Source organism: Podarcis melisellensis (genome assembly GCF_964234715.1).
Source record: "Podarcis melisellensis genome assembly, chromosome: 13".
In the NCBI taxonomy this organism is placed as follows: domain Eukaryota; kingdom Metazoa; phylum Chordata; class Lepidosauria; order Squamata; family Lacertidae; genus Podarcis; species Podarcis melisellensis.
In genome coordinates, this window is record NC_138545.1 from 40,071,357 (window position 1) to 40,087,234 (window position 15,878).

General features: G+C 46.6%; 1 protein-coding gene and 1 long non-coding RNA gene across 2 annotated transcripts in view; one reads left to right on the top strand and one right to left on the bottom strand.

Annotated features, from left to right (window-relative positions):
• Positions 1 to 15,878, top strand: part of LOC309354443 — a 609,149-nt gene that overhangs the window by 587,619 nt on the left and 5,652 nt on the right. The gene's annotated exons all lie outside the window — the stretch shown is intronic.
• ITGB3 (integrin subunit beta 3) overlaps positions 923 to 15,878 on the bottom strand; it is a 59,313-nt gene continuing 44,357 nt past the window's right edge. The window contains exons 11-15 of the mRNA XM_081883966.1: positions 11,833 to 12,061; positions 8,875 to 8,975; positions 6,671 to 6,790; positions 3,938 to 4,104; positions 923 to 3,305 (exon numbers count right to left, since the gene is read on the bottom strand). Coding sequence (XP_081740092.1) covers positions 3,237 to 3,305; positions 3,938 to 4,104; positions 6,671 to 6,790; positions 8,875 to 8,975; positions 11,833 to 12,061 — 686 coding nt within the window. The 3' untranslated portion in view covers positions 923 to 3,236. The remainder of the gene's footprint in view (positions 3,306 to 3,937; positions 4,105 to 6,670; positions 6,791 to 8,874; positions 8,976 to 11,832; positions 12,062 to 15,878) is intronic.

Below are 15,878 nucleotides of genomic sequence, written 5' to 3' on the forward strand. Positions count from 1 at the left end.
CCCAGGTAAAAATGCACTGGGTATGATACTTCTGGTCACAACCAGAAGTCAAGCTTACTGATGCTGTAAAGGCATTCTGCAATCTCATTTTTTTATCATTTTCAGCCACTTCTTGAATCCTTTTTTTTTTTTTAATGCTGTAAGGCCTGTGCAGATTTTGTCAAATTAAAAAAATACTCGGGTAACCAATTGTTTTCATGGTGGCTTTGTATTGTTTTTCTAAATGGTTTATATTGCTGCACACCTCCCTGATGAATATAAATATTTTAATCAGTAAATAATTCTGTAAATATTGTAATGTATATTATTATATTAATTATATTATATTACATGAGTTTCGAATACTCGGAAGTATGCAAATATTGTTTTACAGTAGAATGCTCAGGGTGTTTGGATATGATGGAATCCCACAAAATGCCCCTAGATGTCACTGCTGTCCCTTTGTCAACTCTGTCCAGTACTATTTTGTCCAGTTCATCCTGTCCATTCTGAACCTATTGAACATTTGGTAAAAAAAATCATTCTTGTTCCAAATCTCTCTCTTTAGATTTACAATCATGGGCATAAAAGCAGTCGAGCAACCACTAAAATTGAGCATTTAAGACTACCTCTTCTTACTTTCTGGGGACTGGACCGGTTATAAAATCGAGAATGATTTTATAAACTTCTACAGTGCCTCCTCCCAATCCATCAACCCCCCCCCCAACACTTTAGTGTGTTTCCTCACTGGAAAAAGTAATCCATCCCACATATTATTTTAGGTGTTCCTTTCTCTACCTAGCACAGTTCCGGAAATAGGTAGATTTGCTTCCACATTCTCATTTCACCAGCAATAGCAATTTGCGGCGTTGTGTTAAAGTTGTCATTGGGCTAAGAGCAAAAAAAGAAGAGAAATGAATGACTAAGAGAAGCCAGGCAAATCTGTGGGTTGAGACAATTTGATTTTATTTGCGTGTGAAAAGAGTCTTCATTCCATCACATCATTGCCCTCAACAAGACCTGCTTTTCACCCAAATCAACATAGCCCTGCCTGTCCCCTTCTAAATATGTTCCCAGGCTTACTTCCTGGCACCTATCTCTCCTTCCCAAAATCCAGCAAAACCGAAAGAGGACAGGTGGGGCTGGGGAGGGTCGGATGGGGCAAGGAGCTGAGAAACCCAGAAGAATAGATCCATTGTGCGAACGGGGAAAGGGGTAACTTGGAAGCTGGCGCCATGTGAACTCAACCTACATTTTGTCACTCCCAACAGACTAACTGCAGCCTCCTTTTCTCAATTCCAGGGTCGGAAGTTTGTGACGGCAATGGGAGATACTTTGGCTGACGGATCCAGCCTGCACGTGGGAAGCTTGGGGCGATGGAAGCGCTGGCGTGAGCGGTGGATTGAGAATCGGGAAGGAGAGGAAAGAGGGCATCAAATTTTCTGCGAATCCTCACCTCTTTTAATGACTATGGGTCTCAGGTCAAGAAGCTACCTTCCACGGTCAGAAGGGCCAATGGTGAAAATACCCGAGTCTACCAGAATAGTTCCCAGCCCAACAAAGATGGAGGAGGGGAGACCCATCTAGCTGTACTGGGTGACGCAAGCCCAGAAAAAGACGGTTTCGTTGGGCAGGTTGCTTCAGCATATTCCCGACCCCCTTCAACAAACCTGAGGAAAATTTTAGGTCACCCAGGACACTGGAGTCTCATCTCCTTAAGGCGAATCTTTGGTTCCCTGAGTAAGAAGGCAGGAGCTAAGAACTTGCCCCCATGGTGAGGCTCTGAAGATTCAGGAACATGTGAGACGACGACAGCTCAGAGACACATATCACATCTTGACGAAGGAGCTCCTGATTCACATGAACCTAGGAGAATACCTTGTCAAGCTACCAAGCCATCTAGCCTGCTCCTGCTACGGTCTACTCTGACAGAAAGCAGCTCTCCCAGCTCTTCCCCAGCCTTGCTGCATAATATTATACACGCTCTATCAGTGAGCATTGACCCTTCCCCAAACCGTCAGCATTATCAAGTTGGCGATGCAGCACAAAGGTGAGAGATGTTGTGTGAAGGGGCTTGATTTGAACCCAGGGGCTCAGCCTTGGAACACGCGGAGCCATTGTGCAAAAAGAAGTACCTTCAAGCACGTGCAGAGTGCCTTTTGTCCCTTAACAAACTGAGCCCTGTGAATGCTTGGTGAGGGTCACAAAAGGGTCAGGGGCAAGCTTGTAAATACATCAGCATCTCTTGTTTTTCTAGAAGTTAAATACTAAACACTTATTACTTACTCTGGGGATGAGAATAGCAAGAGGTATATTATATATATTTAAAAAACAGTATGCAGTGCATTGTTTTTGGTACAGTAAAAGCTAGATCAGTTTGAAACAGGTTCCGAAAATAATTTCGCACACCCCTCAAAATTCCAGAAAATGCTTTCTATTTCTGAACCTATTTAGAAGTTCGGTCTCTCCATGCTTGCAGTTGTGTCCACAGCACTACAGAGCCTTGGGATCTTGTCAGCCAAGTGACGGCTCCTCTGTTCCCTTTTCTCAAAGCTTTCCTACTCCCCTTAGGAATTAGGATCCATGGGAACTATCTCTCCCATGTATCCTTGTGCCAGAAATGCTGGCAAGTATCACCTAAGACACCCGGGAGGCCTTGCAAGATAGCTTTCCCATGCCCACCTGAGCCAACTGACTGGTAACTTCGGTTGAGAAGGGAAAGCGGCGGCAGCGACAGCAAGGGACAGATTTCACCATCTGAGCCATTTCAAACCAGGTGTGAAACTTTGGGAGGAGTTTGGGCTCAGCTAGGAGTGAGTTAGTAATAATCTGAACTGGGGAAGTTAGTTTCTGGAGGGAAAACTCCCCAATTCCCAACCTGATTAGTAAAATCCTTCAGAGTTAGATTGCATCTTAACATTCCTGCCCCTTAATTTTATTCAACTAGAGTGTCCCCTCCGAGGGATTTGCGCAATGCTGTTCCCACTGATGAGAGAGGCCTGCTTTCTCCTTCAGTATAGGGGTCTGCTGGGCCCACAGTACTAGGTGAGCTGAGGTAAACAGAGAATCTCGGAAGCATAGTGCATAGTTCACACACGGCAGCAGAACAACGCAGAGCAAAAGCTCCAGAACCATTTGAGCAACAGCTGTTAAAACATCTCACATACACATACGCACACAGAAAACACACATGCCAGCGCAACACAGACTGTTCTGTAAACATCAGTAAGGAAGGCCCTGCAAGGCCTTGTCTCTCTTCACGAATTCCCACGGTACGTGATGTTGGTGAAGGTCGAGGTAGCTCCTTTGTACAATGGGTTGTTGGCCTGAAACGGAGAAATAGCAGCGTAAAGGAGTTGGCACAAACCATAACCTGTACCTGCTAATTCACGGCCATTGTCAAAAGGTGTCTGCGTATAGGCTTAAACCAGCTTAACAGTTCTCTTGCCCCAGTGATCCCTGGCAAACATAATTATGCGAGGCAGGGCTTGGAATCTCTAATTATTCTCACCAAACCGACAACCCCAGGATTCTGTAACAGACCCAAAGCACACGGGTTCTAGCATATCTCCCTGGCAGCGTGCATTTGAGAACATGACATGTCATCGTTATTTTAGCGTTTTTCTCTCCTTCCCTGCAGGCATTAGTTAATGAAGCAGAGCAAAGGGCAGGAAATGCTAGCACAATGAGTCTAGTCATATGTTTTTTCAGCAGCGCAGTGCTGGAGAAATAGGAATGGATGTGAGTTGGCGACACCCACACAGTTCACCCCTCAATGTCTAGTTTGAAAACTGGTATAAGCCTGATATTTGTGGCTGGCATGATCCACAACATGAGGATTGCCAGAATATGGAAGCTGAACTAGTGATCACTGCAAGAAACTCTTTCCCCCGCTGCAGCAGAAGTGGTTGCAGGGCTGTTCTCTACTCCCCCATCAACCACCTCTCGTGTTTCTCACCGTGTCCCATCTAGCCCTGGCCCGCTCTTCTTCAAACTTGGCGAACTCCCGCCGGTCGTGGATGGTGATGAGCAGTTTCCAGATGAGCAGAGTAGCCAAGCCAATAAGCAAAATGGCTCCCGTCACAGAAAGAAGAACGATCAGGATGTCCGGCCCCTTGGGACAGTCTGCAAGAGAAGCACATGATATCACGCAAGGGCTGCGAAACTTCCCAAGTTTCCTACTTTGGTATTCCAATCCGTTCTCCACAACTCACATCTGCACACCTGTAGAGATCTCTACTGAGAATGCACAATGATAATTCCCATCCCACATGAGACTGGCTCCCCTCAATGACTTCCCTTCCTCTCTTTCCATAGTTCATTTTGCACTTCATCCATCAAAACTTATTTACATTGTCAAATTTATCTTAATGCTGTCCACGTTTTCAAATATGCACATATATTCAATAAACATTTCCCAATCTTCTTTCAACATATGTTCTTCTTGTTCTCTTATTCTATATGTTAGGCTCACAAGCTATGCATATTCTGTCAGTTTATGTTGCCATTCTTCTATAGTTGGCACCTCGCTCATTTTCCATTTTGGAAAACACCAGTGTGGTGTAGTGGTTAAGAGCGGTAGACTTGTAATGTGGTGAACCGGGTTCGCGTCTCCGCTCCTCCACATGCGGCTGCTGGGTGACCTTGGGCCAGTCACACTTCTCTGAAGTCTCTCAGCCCCACTCACCTCACAGAGTGTTTGTTGTGGGGGAGGAAGGGAAAGGAGAATGTTAGCCGCTTTGAGACTCCTTTGGGTAGTGATAAAGGGGGAGATCAAATCCAAACTCTTCTAACGAAACACAAGCCACAGTCGTGGCATACATAAATCCCGTTTTTGAGAGTGGCTCCCCTGCCTTATTCACCAGAAGCAGTTGCTCTGTAAGAACCACCTCAAAATATTTGGTCTCTGCTTCTGAGCTGTGGGAGTATTATTGTGGGGACAGAGAGCTTGGGGGCCTTTTGTGTCCAGCTGATGGTTCTGTTTCACACATGCATGTTCAACATCTCTTCACTAGCCATCAACAGCTGTACATGTCATGTGTGAATCAGTTCTAATAGGTTTTCTGCAAGCCGGGCTCGTTTGCTAGAGGCGTAGCTAGGTGAAAGATGGGCATTTTAGGAGACATTTACACTTAACTGAGAAGGGGATCAGATTTTCGCAAAATACCTCCACACCTTCGTCTCAGTCCTAGTTCTGATCCGACACTTGCGTTTTCTGCAATTCAAGTGCTATAGCGCTAAATCAAACGTGGGATAAACTCTCATCTAGGTGCAGCCCAAGACAAGGACATAAACGACAGAGAATCAGTCCCAATGTGGGCACAACCAAAGCCTCCCTAACCGCCAGATCAACACAATTAAGAACCTCCTCCCTGGAAGACCAAGGCATATTTAGGCCACTGAGTACAATGACTCAGGCAGTTGGAATCCTGCCCTGGAAGGAGTTGCAGGTCTCAACAGTCTCTGATGATGTTTTGATGATGCAGCAACTGTCGCAAGATCCTCCACAGAAAGCGTAATGGATAGCCAAAGATTTCCAACTCTGTCTTACTTACGCATTACTTTATGCGTTAAGTCCCATGGAGTCGCAAGAGAACTGGCAGCTTTGTGGTTTCCCACCAGGCATTAGCTGGCCTCAAAACTGCTCCCCACTGAAGTCTGGCCTGGCCCACATAATCTATCCCAGTTGGGTGTCAATCTCCTCTGTGCAACACAGTTGCATCTGAGTCACTGGCCAGGTCCATGCCCCTTGTGGCTAGGGGTGCATTTGTCGGTGCCTTTATTCATTCTCTGTTGGGGGTCTTGCCATTCTCTTTTGGGGTTATATGACGATCCCTGGAACTTTTGCTCAAAAGCCTTATCAGGCAGGCAGGAGACAGACTATCGCCCTCGCTCCCCTTTGCTGATCTATCAGCAGGCATAGACAGGGGCAGAATTTGCTATCCTAAGCAAAAAAAAAAAAAAAAAAGGTCTTCTGTTTCATTCTATTTATGCTTTTATTACTGTCAGGCACTCTGGGGGCCCTTTTAAGGTGAAGCATAAACTACTGTATAAATAATGTTTGCTTTGGTTTGGGTTTTGCTTAATTCATCATTGCCCAAAATGTTCATTCTGGGACGTTCACTCTCCAACTTGATACTTATAGCTTAACAGAGATCTGCCTATTAAGTTCCTGATCCCCCATACCTTCCTTCGCCATCTACGTGGTTCCAGTTTCACTCTTCTTTCAAATCCCCATTTTCCCACGAAGCCTTTGGCTTGACCCTCATCCAGTGGCGTAGAGTGGGTTGTCAGCACCCGGGGCAAGGCAAGTAATTTGTGCCCCCTAGCCCTTGGATTTGCACCCCCTAACCTGTGAATTTGCGCCCCCTAACCCTAACCCCCAGATGTTGCGCCCGGTGCGGCCGGCCCCCCCCTGCACCCCCCACACTACGCCACTGCCCTCATCTACTACAGATATTTGCTCTTTGACAAACGAACATCTCCCTTACTTCTTCTCTTTTTCCTCCCCAACACATAAATTAGTTTGTAAGTTCCTTGCAGCAGGAACCTTCTTAAAAAGGTTTCCCCCAGCTAATGAAACTATCAGACGTTTTGTGTGCTGCATTTCTCAGGTTGCAGATTAAGCGGGGGGGGGGGGGGAGCTAATCTCCAAAGATCAAGCCTCATTTACGTGGCTTTTCATCCTCACCTGGCTCCTCAATGACATAGAGGATGGACTTGCCGCTGGAGTCTTCATAGTACTGGAAACGTACCACGCAGTCATTCTCGTCCTTGTAAGTGCAATTCACAGCATCCTTCCCCTTGTCTCCTACATAAGGGGAGAAGAAAGAACATGGAAACATTTAGTCCTACACATAGCACTTTCAGGAGTAAGTAAAGTGAAAAGTAAAGGACCCCTCAATGGTTAGGTCCAATCAAAGGAGATTATGGGGTTGCGACGCTCATCTTGCTTCAGGCTGAGGGAGCCGGCGTTTGTCCGCACAAAGCTTTCTGGGTCATGTGGCCAGCATGGCTAAACTGCTTCTGGTGTAACAGAATGTCGTGACAGAAGCCAGAGCGCACGGGAACACCATTTACCTTCCTGCCACAGCAGTACCTATTTATCTACTTGCACTGGCGTGCTTTCGAACTGCTAGGTTGGCAGGAGCTGGGACAGAGCAACAGGTGCTCACTCCGTCGCAGGGATTCGAACCGCCAACCTTCTGATCGGCAAGCTGAAGAGGCTCAGTGGTTTAGACCACAGCGCCATCCACGTTCCTCACTTCCAGGAGTTGGCCCAACAGGTGCCGTTGGGAAGTTCAGAAGTAGGACTAGGGGTGTCACAAGCATTCAGATTGGGGCCAAAAAAAAAGCAATCTGTAAGCTTGGGTCCTAGATTCATTGCCAACATCGTCTCAGGGCTCATGGGAGGAGGCTGCTGTACTCTGCATGAATTCCATCTCCTATTCTAGTCTAGTTGAATGTTTGTAGCTGGTGTTGGGCTCTAGATACAGCTTTCCCAACATGATGCCCTCTGGAATTTTTTGGACTACAACACGCAATACATGTGGCAGGCCACACTCTGGGTTAGGTATTCTGAGCTCTAGATGTACTCTAGATGTGAGGGAATTCATCGAATCAGAGTTGCAATGAAGGAATACGCAGCCGTCCCATACGAGGATCAAACCTGCAAACCTTGGCATTATCAGCACCACGCTCCAACCAACTGAGCTATCTATGCAATTCATCCTAACACTCTTGTTGCAGTCAGGCCACTTCCTGATGAGATTTAGGTTTGTAGCCATCATTCGACTCCATGGTGGTGGTGGACCTATTGAGACGTTGCATCCCATAGACCATAGTCTTCCCCGATCATTGCACCTAACCGGCTGGTGTTGGACTACAAGCCCCATCATCCCTATTGGCCATACTGGTTGGGAATGATGGGAGTTGCAGTCCAACACCACCTGGGGACCCATGTTTGGGGGAAACTGCCTTAAACCAATGGAGTCTGAGGAGTTCTGGATGGAGTCCTCTTAAGGCTGTTGGCATCTGCCTCTCTCAAGAGAGACACTGGAGCGCACCTCCTTTTCATGGCACAAGCCTGGTGGTGCCTATGGAGGTCCTGGGCCAAGAGTCCTAGAGATGGGAAGGCCTGGGAAAAAACCTGGGGAAAAACGAAAAAACAAAACAAAACCAGGATTTCCCCCGTTTTCCCCCGAAGCAGTTTTTTCCTGGAAAAATGGGGTGGGGGTGGAATACTCAAACTATATCAAACTTTTTTTTTCCATTTCTTTTCTGGGGTAAAACGGCTTTTGGGGAAAAAACAGAAAAAAACCTGGTTTCCCCTCCATTTTTCCAGTTTCCCTCCAGGCCTTCCCGTCTCTAGCAAAGACCCCCTCAGCGCCTCACGGATGTGGTCCAAAGGAAAGCAGAGAAATACATTTGGCACCAGCTTGGCTGCAGGAGTTGCCGGAAGGAGGCGTACAAGGAACCACGCAACCATCTTAGAGACTCCACTCTGGATTCGTGCAGAGTTTACTCTTATCCCTTTCTAGTCCCAAAGACGTCCTGCAAGGCAGCGGGTACCTCTTAAGGTCCCTATTTGGAATCATTGGTGCTCCCTAGGTTTTTGTGCGTGAAATATGTAGCATTTGCCCGTTTTCTTTTAAATGAGATTAGAGGCCATTCATTTCCGCCTCTTGTTACATACACATTGCACGCAGAAGGTATTCCTTCTGTCATCCCAAAGCGTCTGCTAAAAGAAAAGATGGCCGGCAGCTAAAATACGAGAGGAAGAACGGTGTTGGGTTTGGGTGGCTGTTAATCACTCAAGAAAGAACTGGCACAGTTGCCATCCCTTCCTGAGGCAGGTCTCTTGGTCACGCAGAGAGCCCCGTGTTTCTTACTCACCAAGCTCCTGGACCAATTCAATCTCGTCCCGGCAGTTGCGGTTGCAGGTCTCTTGCTCCATCAGGGTCCCCCTCTCAAACTTCTTGCATTCCACGCACTCCCTGCGTAAGAGGAAGAAGCAGTTACAGTGAGAATAATGAAGCAGGCTGAGGGATGGTGGCTCCACATCCCATGACTGCAAAAACAGAGGCTATACAGTTGTATCTTGGATCTCAAATGCCTTGGCTCCTGAACAAATCGGTTCCCGAATGACTGAAACCTGGAAGTGAGTGTTCCGGTTGTCGAACGTTCTTTTGGAAGCCGAACATCCGATGCAGGTTCCACAGCTTCTGATTGGCTGCAGGAGCTTCCTGCAGCCAATCAGAAGCCCCTCTTTATAATAATAATAATAATTTATTATTTATACCCCGCCCGCCCGTCTGGGTTTCCCCAGACACTCTGGGCGGCTTCCAGCTGAACACAAAAATACAATAACCTATTAAACATTAAAAGCTTCCCTAAACAGGGCTGCCTTCAGATGTCTTCTAAAAGTTTGGTAGTTATTTTACTCTTTGATATCTGGTGGGAGGGCGTTCCACAGGGCGGGTGCCACTACCGAGAAGGCCCTCTGCCTGGTTCCCTGTAACTTGGCTTCTCGCAGCGAGGGAACCTCCAGAAGGCCCTCGGCGCTGGACCTCAGTGTCCGGGCAGAACGATGGAGGTGGAGATGCTCCTTCAGGTATACTGGTTTCTGAACATTTTGGAAGTCGAACAGACTTCTGGAACAGATTACGTTCGACTTCCAAGGTATGACTGCATTAGGATTTCAGCAGGATCTCTGGCACCCCACTCCCCAAGTCTCCCCCCTAACGAAGGCATGTGTCCTTCCTCCAGAGTATGACACACCTTTAGGGGTCACCATGTCTCAGGGTTTGACCCAGTGGCTGCTTCTGACAGACAATACAGCCCACTCCATCAGCCTCGCCCAGCTGCCCTTTAGCTCTTCCTAAACCGTCACTCTGTTAGCCACAGTCCTACCCGACTGCAGCAGAGGGAGAGGGGGGGAAGTGGAACACGTTCCCCATTCACTGGGCTCCTCCCTGAACCATCTCCTTTTTTCAGCCAGTCATCAGAAGAGCTACAATGCCACTTTAACAACTAGCGCCCAAGTTAGCTCATTTCTTGCTCCCTCCCCATTCCTCCTGTGTCATATTGGCTAGGCTGTTAGGCCTGCAGCCACAGACTTGATCTGAAAATGGAGTATTTGCACAGTGCCTAGAAAAATGTAAGAATTTATAAAGAGTAATTATGAATAATATTTCAGGGCTTTAGGCTGCTTCTCAGGGTATTCATGAGAAGGAATGAAATCTCAGGATGAGTGGGTAAGAACGAAGGGTTGATTAAAGCTTTTACATGCCCCTTGCTCCCTTCTTTTTTGTCAACTTTTCAAACTTTGAAGTTGAACAGAATCGGTTCCGGAAGTCTATTTGACTTCCAAAAACCAAAACACAGCTCCTGCAGCCAATTGGAAGCTGTGGAAGCCCCATCGGACGTTCGGCTTCCAAAAGAATGTTTGAAAACTGGAACACTCACTTCCAGGTTTGCGACGTTCAGGAGCCAAAACATTTGAGAACTAAGCTGTTCAACTTCCAAGGTACGACTGTAATTTGTTTTTGTTTTTAATTTGTTTTTTTGATTTTCCAACTTAAAATTTTACAGAGATGTATCAAACATAAATCATAAAAAACAAGATTCCAAGGAATCTCCTGGACTTCCGTCCTCCCCTATGTGGGTCCAATTATTAATCAGTTCCTCCCGCATCTTTTATGATAATCCAAACCCTTTAACCCCTTCCCATTATGTCCAGCACCAACCTTAAACTGCAAGTGCTGTTCCAATCCTACTAATGAATTTAGCTGTTTACAATGGTCTTTAAGATAAGTTATAAATTTTCCCCATTCCTTATTAAAATTTCGGTCTTCCTGAAACTTGTACTTTGCTGTTCCAGCGAAGGCCCGTTCAAATTGAGCGGCATAGCAAATAGAGACGTTTTTAATGTTTAATGCTAATTGTGTTTTTAATATTCGGTTGGGAGCCGCCCAGAGTGGCTGGGGAAACCCAACCAGATGGGCAGGGTATAAGTTATTATTGTTATTAATTATTATTATTACCATCATCATCAGAGTTAAGAATGCAACCTTGCACCCTAATACAGTGGTGCCTCGCAAGATGAAAAGAATCCGTTCCGCGAGTCTCTTCGTCTTGCAGTTTTTTCGTCTTGCAAAGCAAGCCCATTAGCGGCTTAGCACTATTAGTGGCTTAGCGGATCAGCTGATAAGCGGCTTAGCGACTTAGCGGATCAGCTGTTAAGCGGCTTAGCGGATCAGCTGATAAGCGGCTTAGCGGATCAGCTGTTAAGCGGCTTAGCGGCTTGGGAAAAAGGGGGGGGAGGAAAAAAACCCGCAGGAACTCACAAGACATTTTTGTCTTGCGAAGCACCTCCAAAACGGAAAACCCTTTCGTCTAGCGGGTTTTCCGTCTTGCGAGGCATTCGTCTTGCGGGGCACCACTGTATTCTACATGTCAAATTCAAATCCACCCTAGCCATGATTTGGCATAGCCCTATGTGATAACCCAACCAGTGAATTGGCAAGGATCCAGCAATATGCATTATGTATCTTAACGGCAATATGACTACTGGAACGAGAGACTAAAGCATGAACACACAGACTTCAGGAAAACTCTACACTCTCTTTGCAAAAAAAAACCCACCCAGATAGATTTATGGGAACTAGTAATTAATTTCTGAGAGAAAGGTACAGATACTGTACCTATTTACAAGTCTACTCAAATACCTGGGCCAATGCAGTCTTCCTCCTGCTATGTTTATTTTAATGATTTTGTGTTTTGAGAAGCGACAGACAACTGGCGCACACACACACACACACACACACACAATCACAGCTCCCTCTTGCTCACTTCTTGATAGTGCAGGCATCGGGGCAGGTTGGGCACTTCTCACAGGTTTCTCCGTAAGAGCCAGGCTGGGTGCAGACGCATTTCCCGCAGGCACAGTAGCCGCGGCCTTGTCCGCTGCAGACCAGCCCGTTGCTAGACATGCAGGTGTCAGTCCGGGTGGTGCAGTTGCAGTAGGCTCCCGTCCAGTCGGGGTCGCACGCACAGTCGCCACAGACGCATTCCCCATGACCTGCGGGCAAATCACAATGTGACTTATGTTCCAGTAAAAAGGTAAAGGTAACGGGACCCCTGACCGTTAGGGTCCAGTCGTGGCCAACTCTGGGGTTGCGGCGCTCATCTCACTTTATTGGCCGAGGGAGCCGGCGTACAGCTGTTTTGAGTTTCTCTATTGCATTGAGGCTTCCACTTTCAGTTTTCGGTTTTCAAATGTTTCGGACGTTGTACGGTCTTCCAGAACGGATTACGTTTGAAAACCAAGGTTCCACTGTACTTGGAAGGTCTGTTCTTAAAGATAGTAAAGGTAAAGGGACCCCTGACCATAAGGTCCAGTTGTGTCTGACTCTGGGGTTGCGGCGCTCATCTTGCTTTATTGGCCGAGGGAGCCAGCGTATAGCTTCCGGGTCATATGGCCAGCATGACTAAACCGCTTCTGGCAAACCAGAGCAGTGCACGGAAACACCGTTTACCTTCCCGTCGGAGTGGTACCTATTTATCTACTTGCACTTTGACGTACTTTTGAGCTGCTAGGTTGGCAGGAGCAGGGACTGAGCAACGGGAGCTCACCCCGTTGCAGGGATTTGAACCACCGACCTTCTGATAGGCAAGTCCTAGGCTCTGTGGTTTAACCCACAGTGCCACAGCGTCCCTTATGTTCCAGTACTGGAGTCCAAATTAAACAGGAGGGGTGGGGCGCAGGAGGCCTTCACCAGAGAGCACAACGTGTGAGCTTCAAGGGAACAGTTTTAGCATTCAGGTTACCGACTCTCACCCCTCTTTCTCCCCAAACAAAACAAAAAGCAGAACCCCCACACCCATCGAAGCAGAGTGCACATTAGGACAGAGCAGATACTACACTTGATCTTAGTCAAAAGGCCGAGAAGTGAGCCACTTTTTGACTATTGCTTCAAAACCCAAAAATGTTTTTTATGTAATTGACTTATTTCTATTCTTTCCACATCGTATTGTTGTTTTATTGCTATGGCTGATGGCTGACGCAAATAAAGATTCACCCATTCATTCAATGGGACAGAGCAAAAATAGTGCATGAGGTCTGCAAAATTTCTTTTGACACCCTTGCCTGCAATACAGAGGTAAGAATCGGAGCTGTCCGTGTGCTACAATTCTGACGCAGCAAATGAAAAGTTCACGATGTGGCCATAGACTCAGAATTCAGTTTCCACTTATATTGTAAAGCCACCAAGTGATTCTCAGACGAAGGGCAGTATAGAATCTATTATTATTATTATTATTATTATTATTATTATTATTATTATTATTATGCCTTTTCTCCAAAAGTTACTGCAAATACATGCTTGAAAGTATGTGTACGAATTACCCAACATCCCTAACTACTGCTGCTATAGTCTGCGTGGCTTAACTGGTTGGCGATATCCCAGGTCAGAGGACTCAGTGGCAGGGCTGGGGACCAGGCTACCCAACATAGGCAGCAGTGTTGTGGACCCAGGGGGTGGGTAGGGTGGCGGTGGGGCTTACTGGCTCAAATGCCCCATTGCCGTTCTTATTGCCCTACTGCCACCAAAAGAAGTGTGGTTTAGGTGGTGGAAGTCTTTTAAGATATTTTAATCAAGATTTATATTTTATAGCATGTGTTAGTGTAATTCTGGAATTACTGTTTATGGAAAACAGCATTTTCTTTCTTTTCCTCTTCTTTTTTCTTTTTCTTTCTTCTTTTTTTTCATTTCTTCTTACTTTTTATTGTCTTCTACAGTTTATGTTTGGCAAATATGTAAATACAGTGGTGCCCCACAAAATGAATGCCTCGCAAGACAAAAAACCCGCTAGATGAAAGGGTTTTCCGTTTTTCGATGCGCTTCGCAAGACGAATTTCCCTATGGGCTTGCTTCGCAAGACGAAAACGTCTTGCGAGTCTTGCGATTTTTTTCACTCCCTCCCCCTTTTTCTAAGCCGCTAAGCTGCTAATAGCCTTTTAGCCGCTAAGCCACTAAGCCTTTAATAGCCGCTAAGCCGCTAATAGTGCTAATCCGCTAAGCCGCTAATAGGGTTGCTTCGCAAGACGAAAACACCGCTAGACGAAGAGACTCGCGGAACGGATTATTTTCGTCTTGCGAGGCACCACTGTAATTGTGTTTTTGCAGATATGTCTGGAAATTTAATTGTATTATTCAATAAAGTTATTTTTTTATAAAAAAAAGTATCAGCTGGCGCAGACATTCTCCCTGGGTTGGGGAAGAGCCAAGGCAACAGAGGGTATACGCTTAATAATTTACCTCACAGTTGCCAGACACCAAGGCCTGTGCTTACATTTAATTCCCACCCAAGTAGGTGCTGACCTTGCTAAACCACTGATGCAGTTAGACCACTAGTTGTGTGGGTGGCGCACGCTCCAATCTGGAGCCCCCACGAAAGGCTGCCATGGAAATATTCGGCGGAAATGTTTTCTCTGAGGTGCCCAGCTCTGCCCACGCACTCCTGGGACAGTGGGTGTGTGGCAGCCTGCAGACCCTCTGCTAACTATGAAGAAGACTGGTTAATGAAAAACTCAAGTGAATCACGGCTGGGCTGGTGGGGGGAGAAGGAACAGCTGGTTTGGGAGGGGGAAGTCTCTAGTGACACTGAGGAAAACACATGCCAACTGAGAGAACAGGCCATGCATGTTTGTCACTCGCTTTAGAATTAATTACTCCGATGGAATGAACTGGGAGACAATGACCTAGTCAAACGTTGCTGAGGAGGACGAGGCTTGTGGAGGAAAGAACAACAAGAACAGAAAAGGAATTGGGAGCCGTAGCAAATCTATCTGGCTTTCACGTTTACATGCCAAAACCCACTCCCCCTGGGTTAGGTCTGTGCACCTTTTTTTAAATAATTAACAAAAACCAGTCTCGCTCCAACGCTTAACTGCAGCCTCGAGGCACAAATAAATGCATGTGATGATGGTGTGTTTTATAAAAGCCCTATTCCCATGCTAGGAAAATCTCCACCGGCTTCATTTCTGGGCGTCAAGCTACTGTGAGCGCAGAGGCAAATTCAGGGGAGCGCGGCCGGTTTGGTCGCACCGGGTGCAGAGCCTCAGGGGCGCGAAACGACTATGGGGTGCCAGTTTTAGGTGTCTGCTGAAATTTGAGACCCCCGAGGTGTGCCACTGGTCAGCAGTACAGGAACAAGGTCCATTAAGAAGTGGGAGCAACCATGCACAGCACCCACATTTCCCATTCCAGAAATGTTGAAATTTGTGACCCGATTTGTGTGCTCAACCTGATGGCAGCTTCCTTTGCCTGTTGTGTGGCACTGCAGCACACCGTCAGGAAAGGCCTCTGGGGGAAATGGGTACTTTCCTCTCCCTTTGAGTGCTGCCATGCCTGAGGGTGCTCTATGGCAGACATGTCCAGCTCCCAAGAGACTGCGATCTACTCCCACTATAAAAAAAAAACTGGCAGTGATCTACCCAGTGGATTGACCAAAGTTGTTGAGATTTTTGGGGGGACCCTTCACCAAAGTTGTTGAGCTTTTTCTGGGGAGGAAGACCCAAAGTTGTTGAGCTCTTTTATGGGGGGGCCAATCAATCAGGATCACGTGATCAACCAGAGATGTCCAGTGATCAACCAGTAGATTGCGATCAACTATTTGGACATGTCTGTTCTATGGCAATGGGCTTCTTGGAAGATTCCATCAACGGTGTCTCCAAAAAATCTTACACATCACTTGGGAAGACAGGCGAACTAATATCAGTGTACTGGATGAAGCAAAGATCACCAGTGTTGAAGCAATGATTATTCAACATTAACTTCGTTGGACTGGTCATGTTGTGCGAATGCCTGACTATTGTCTTCCAAAGCAACTACTCT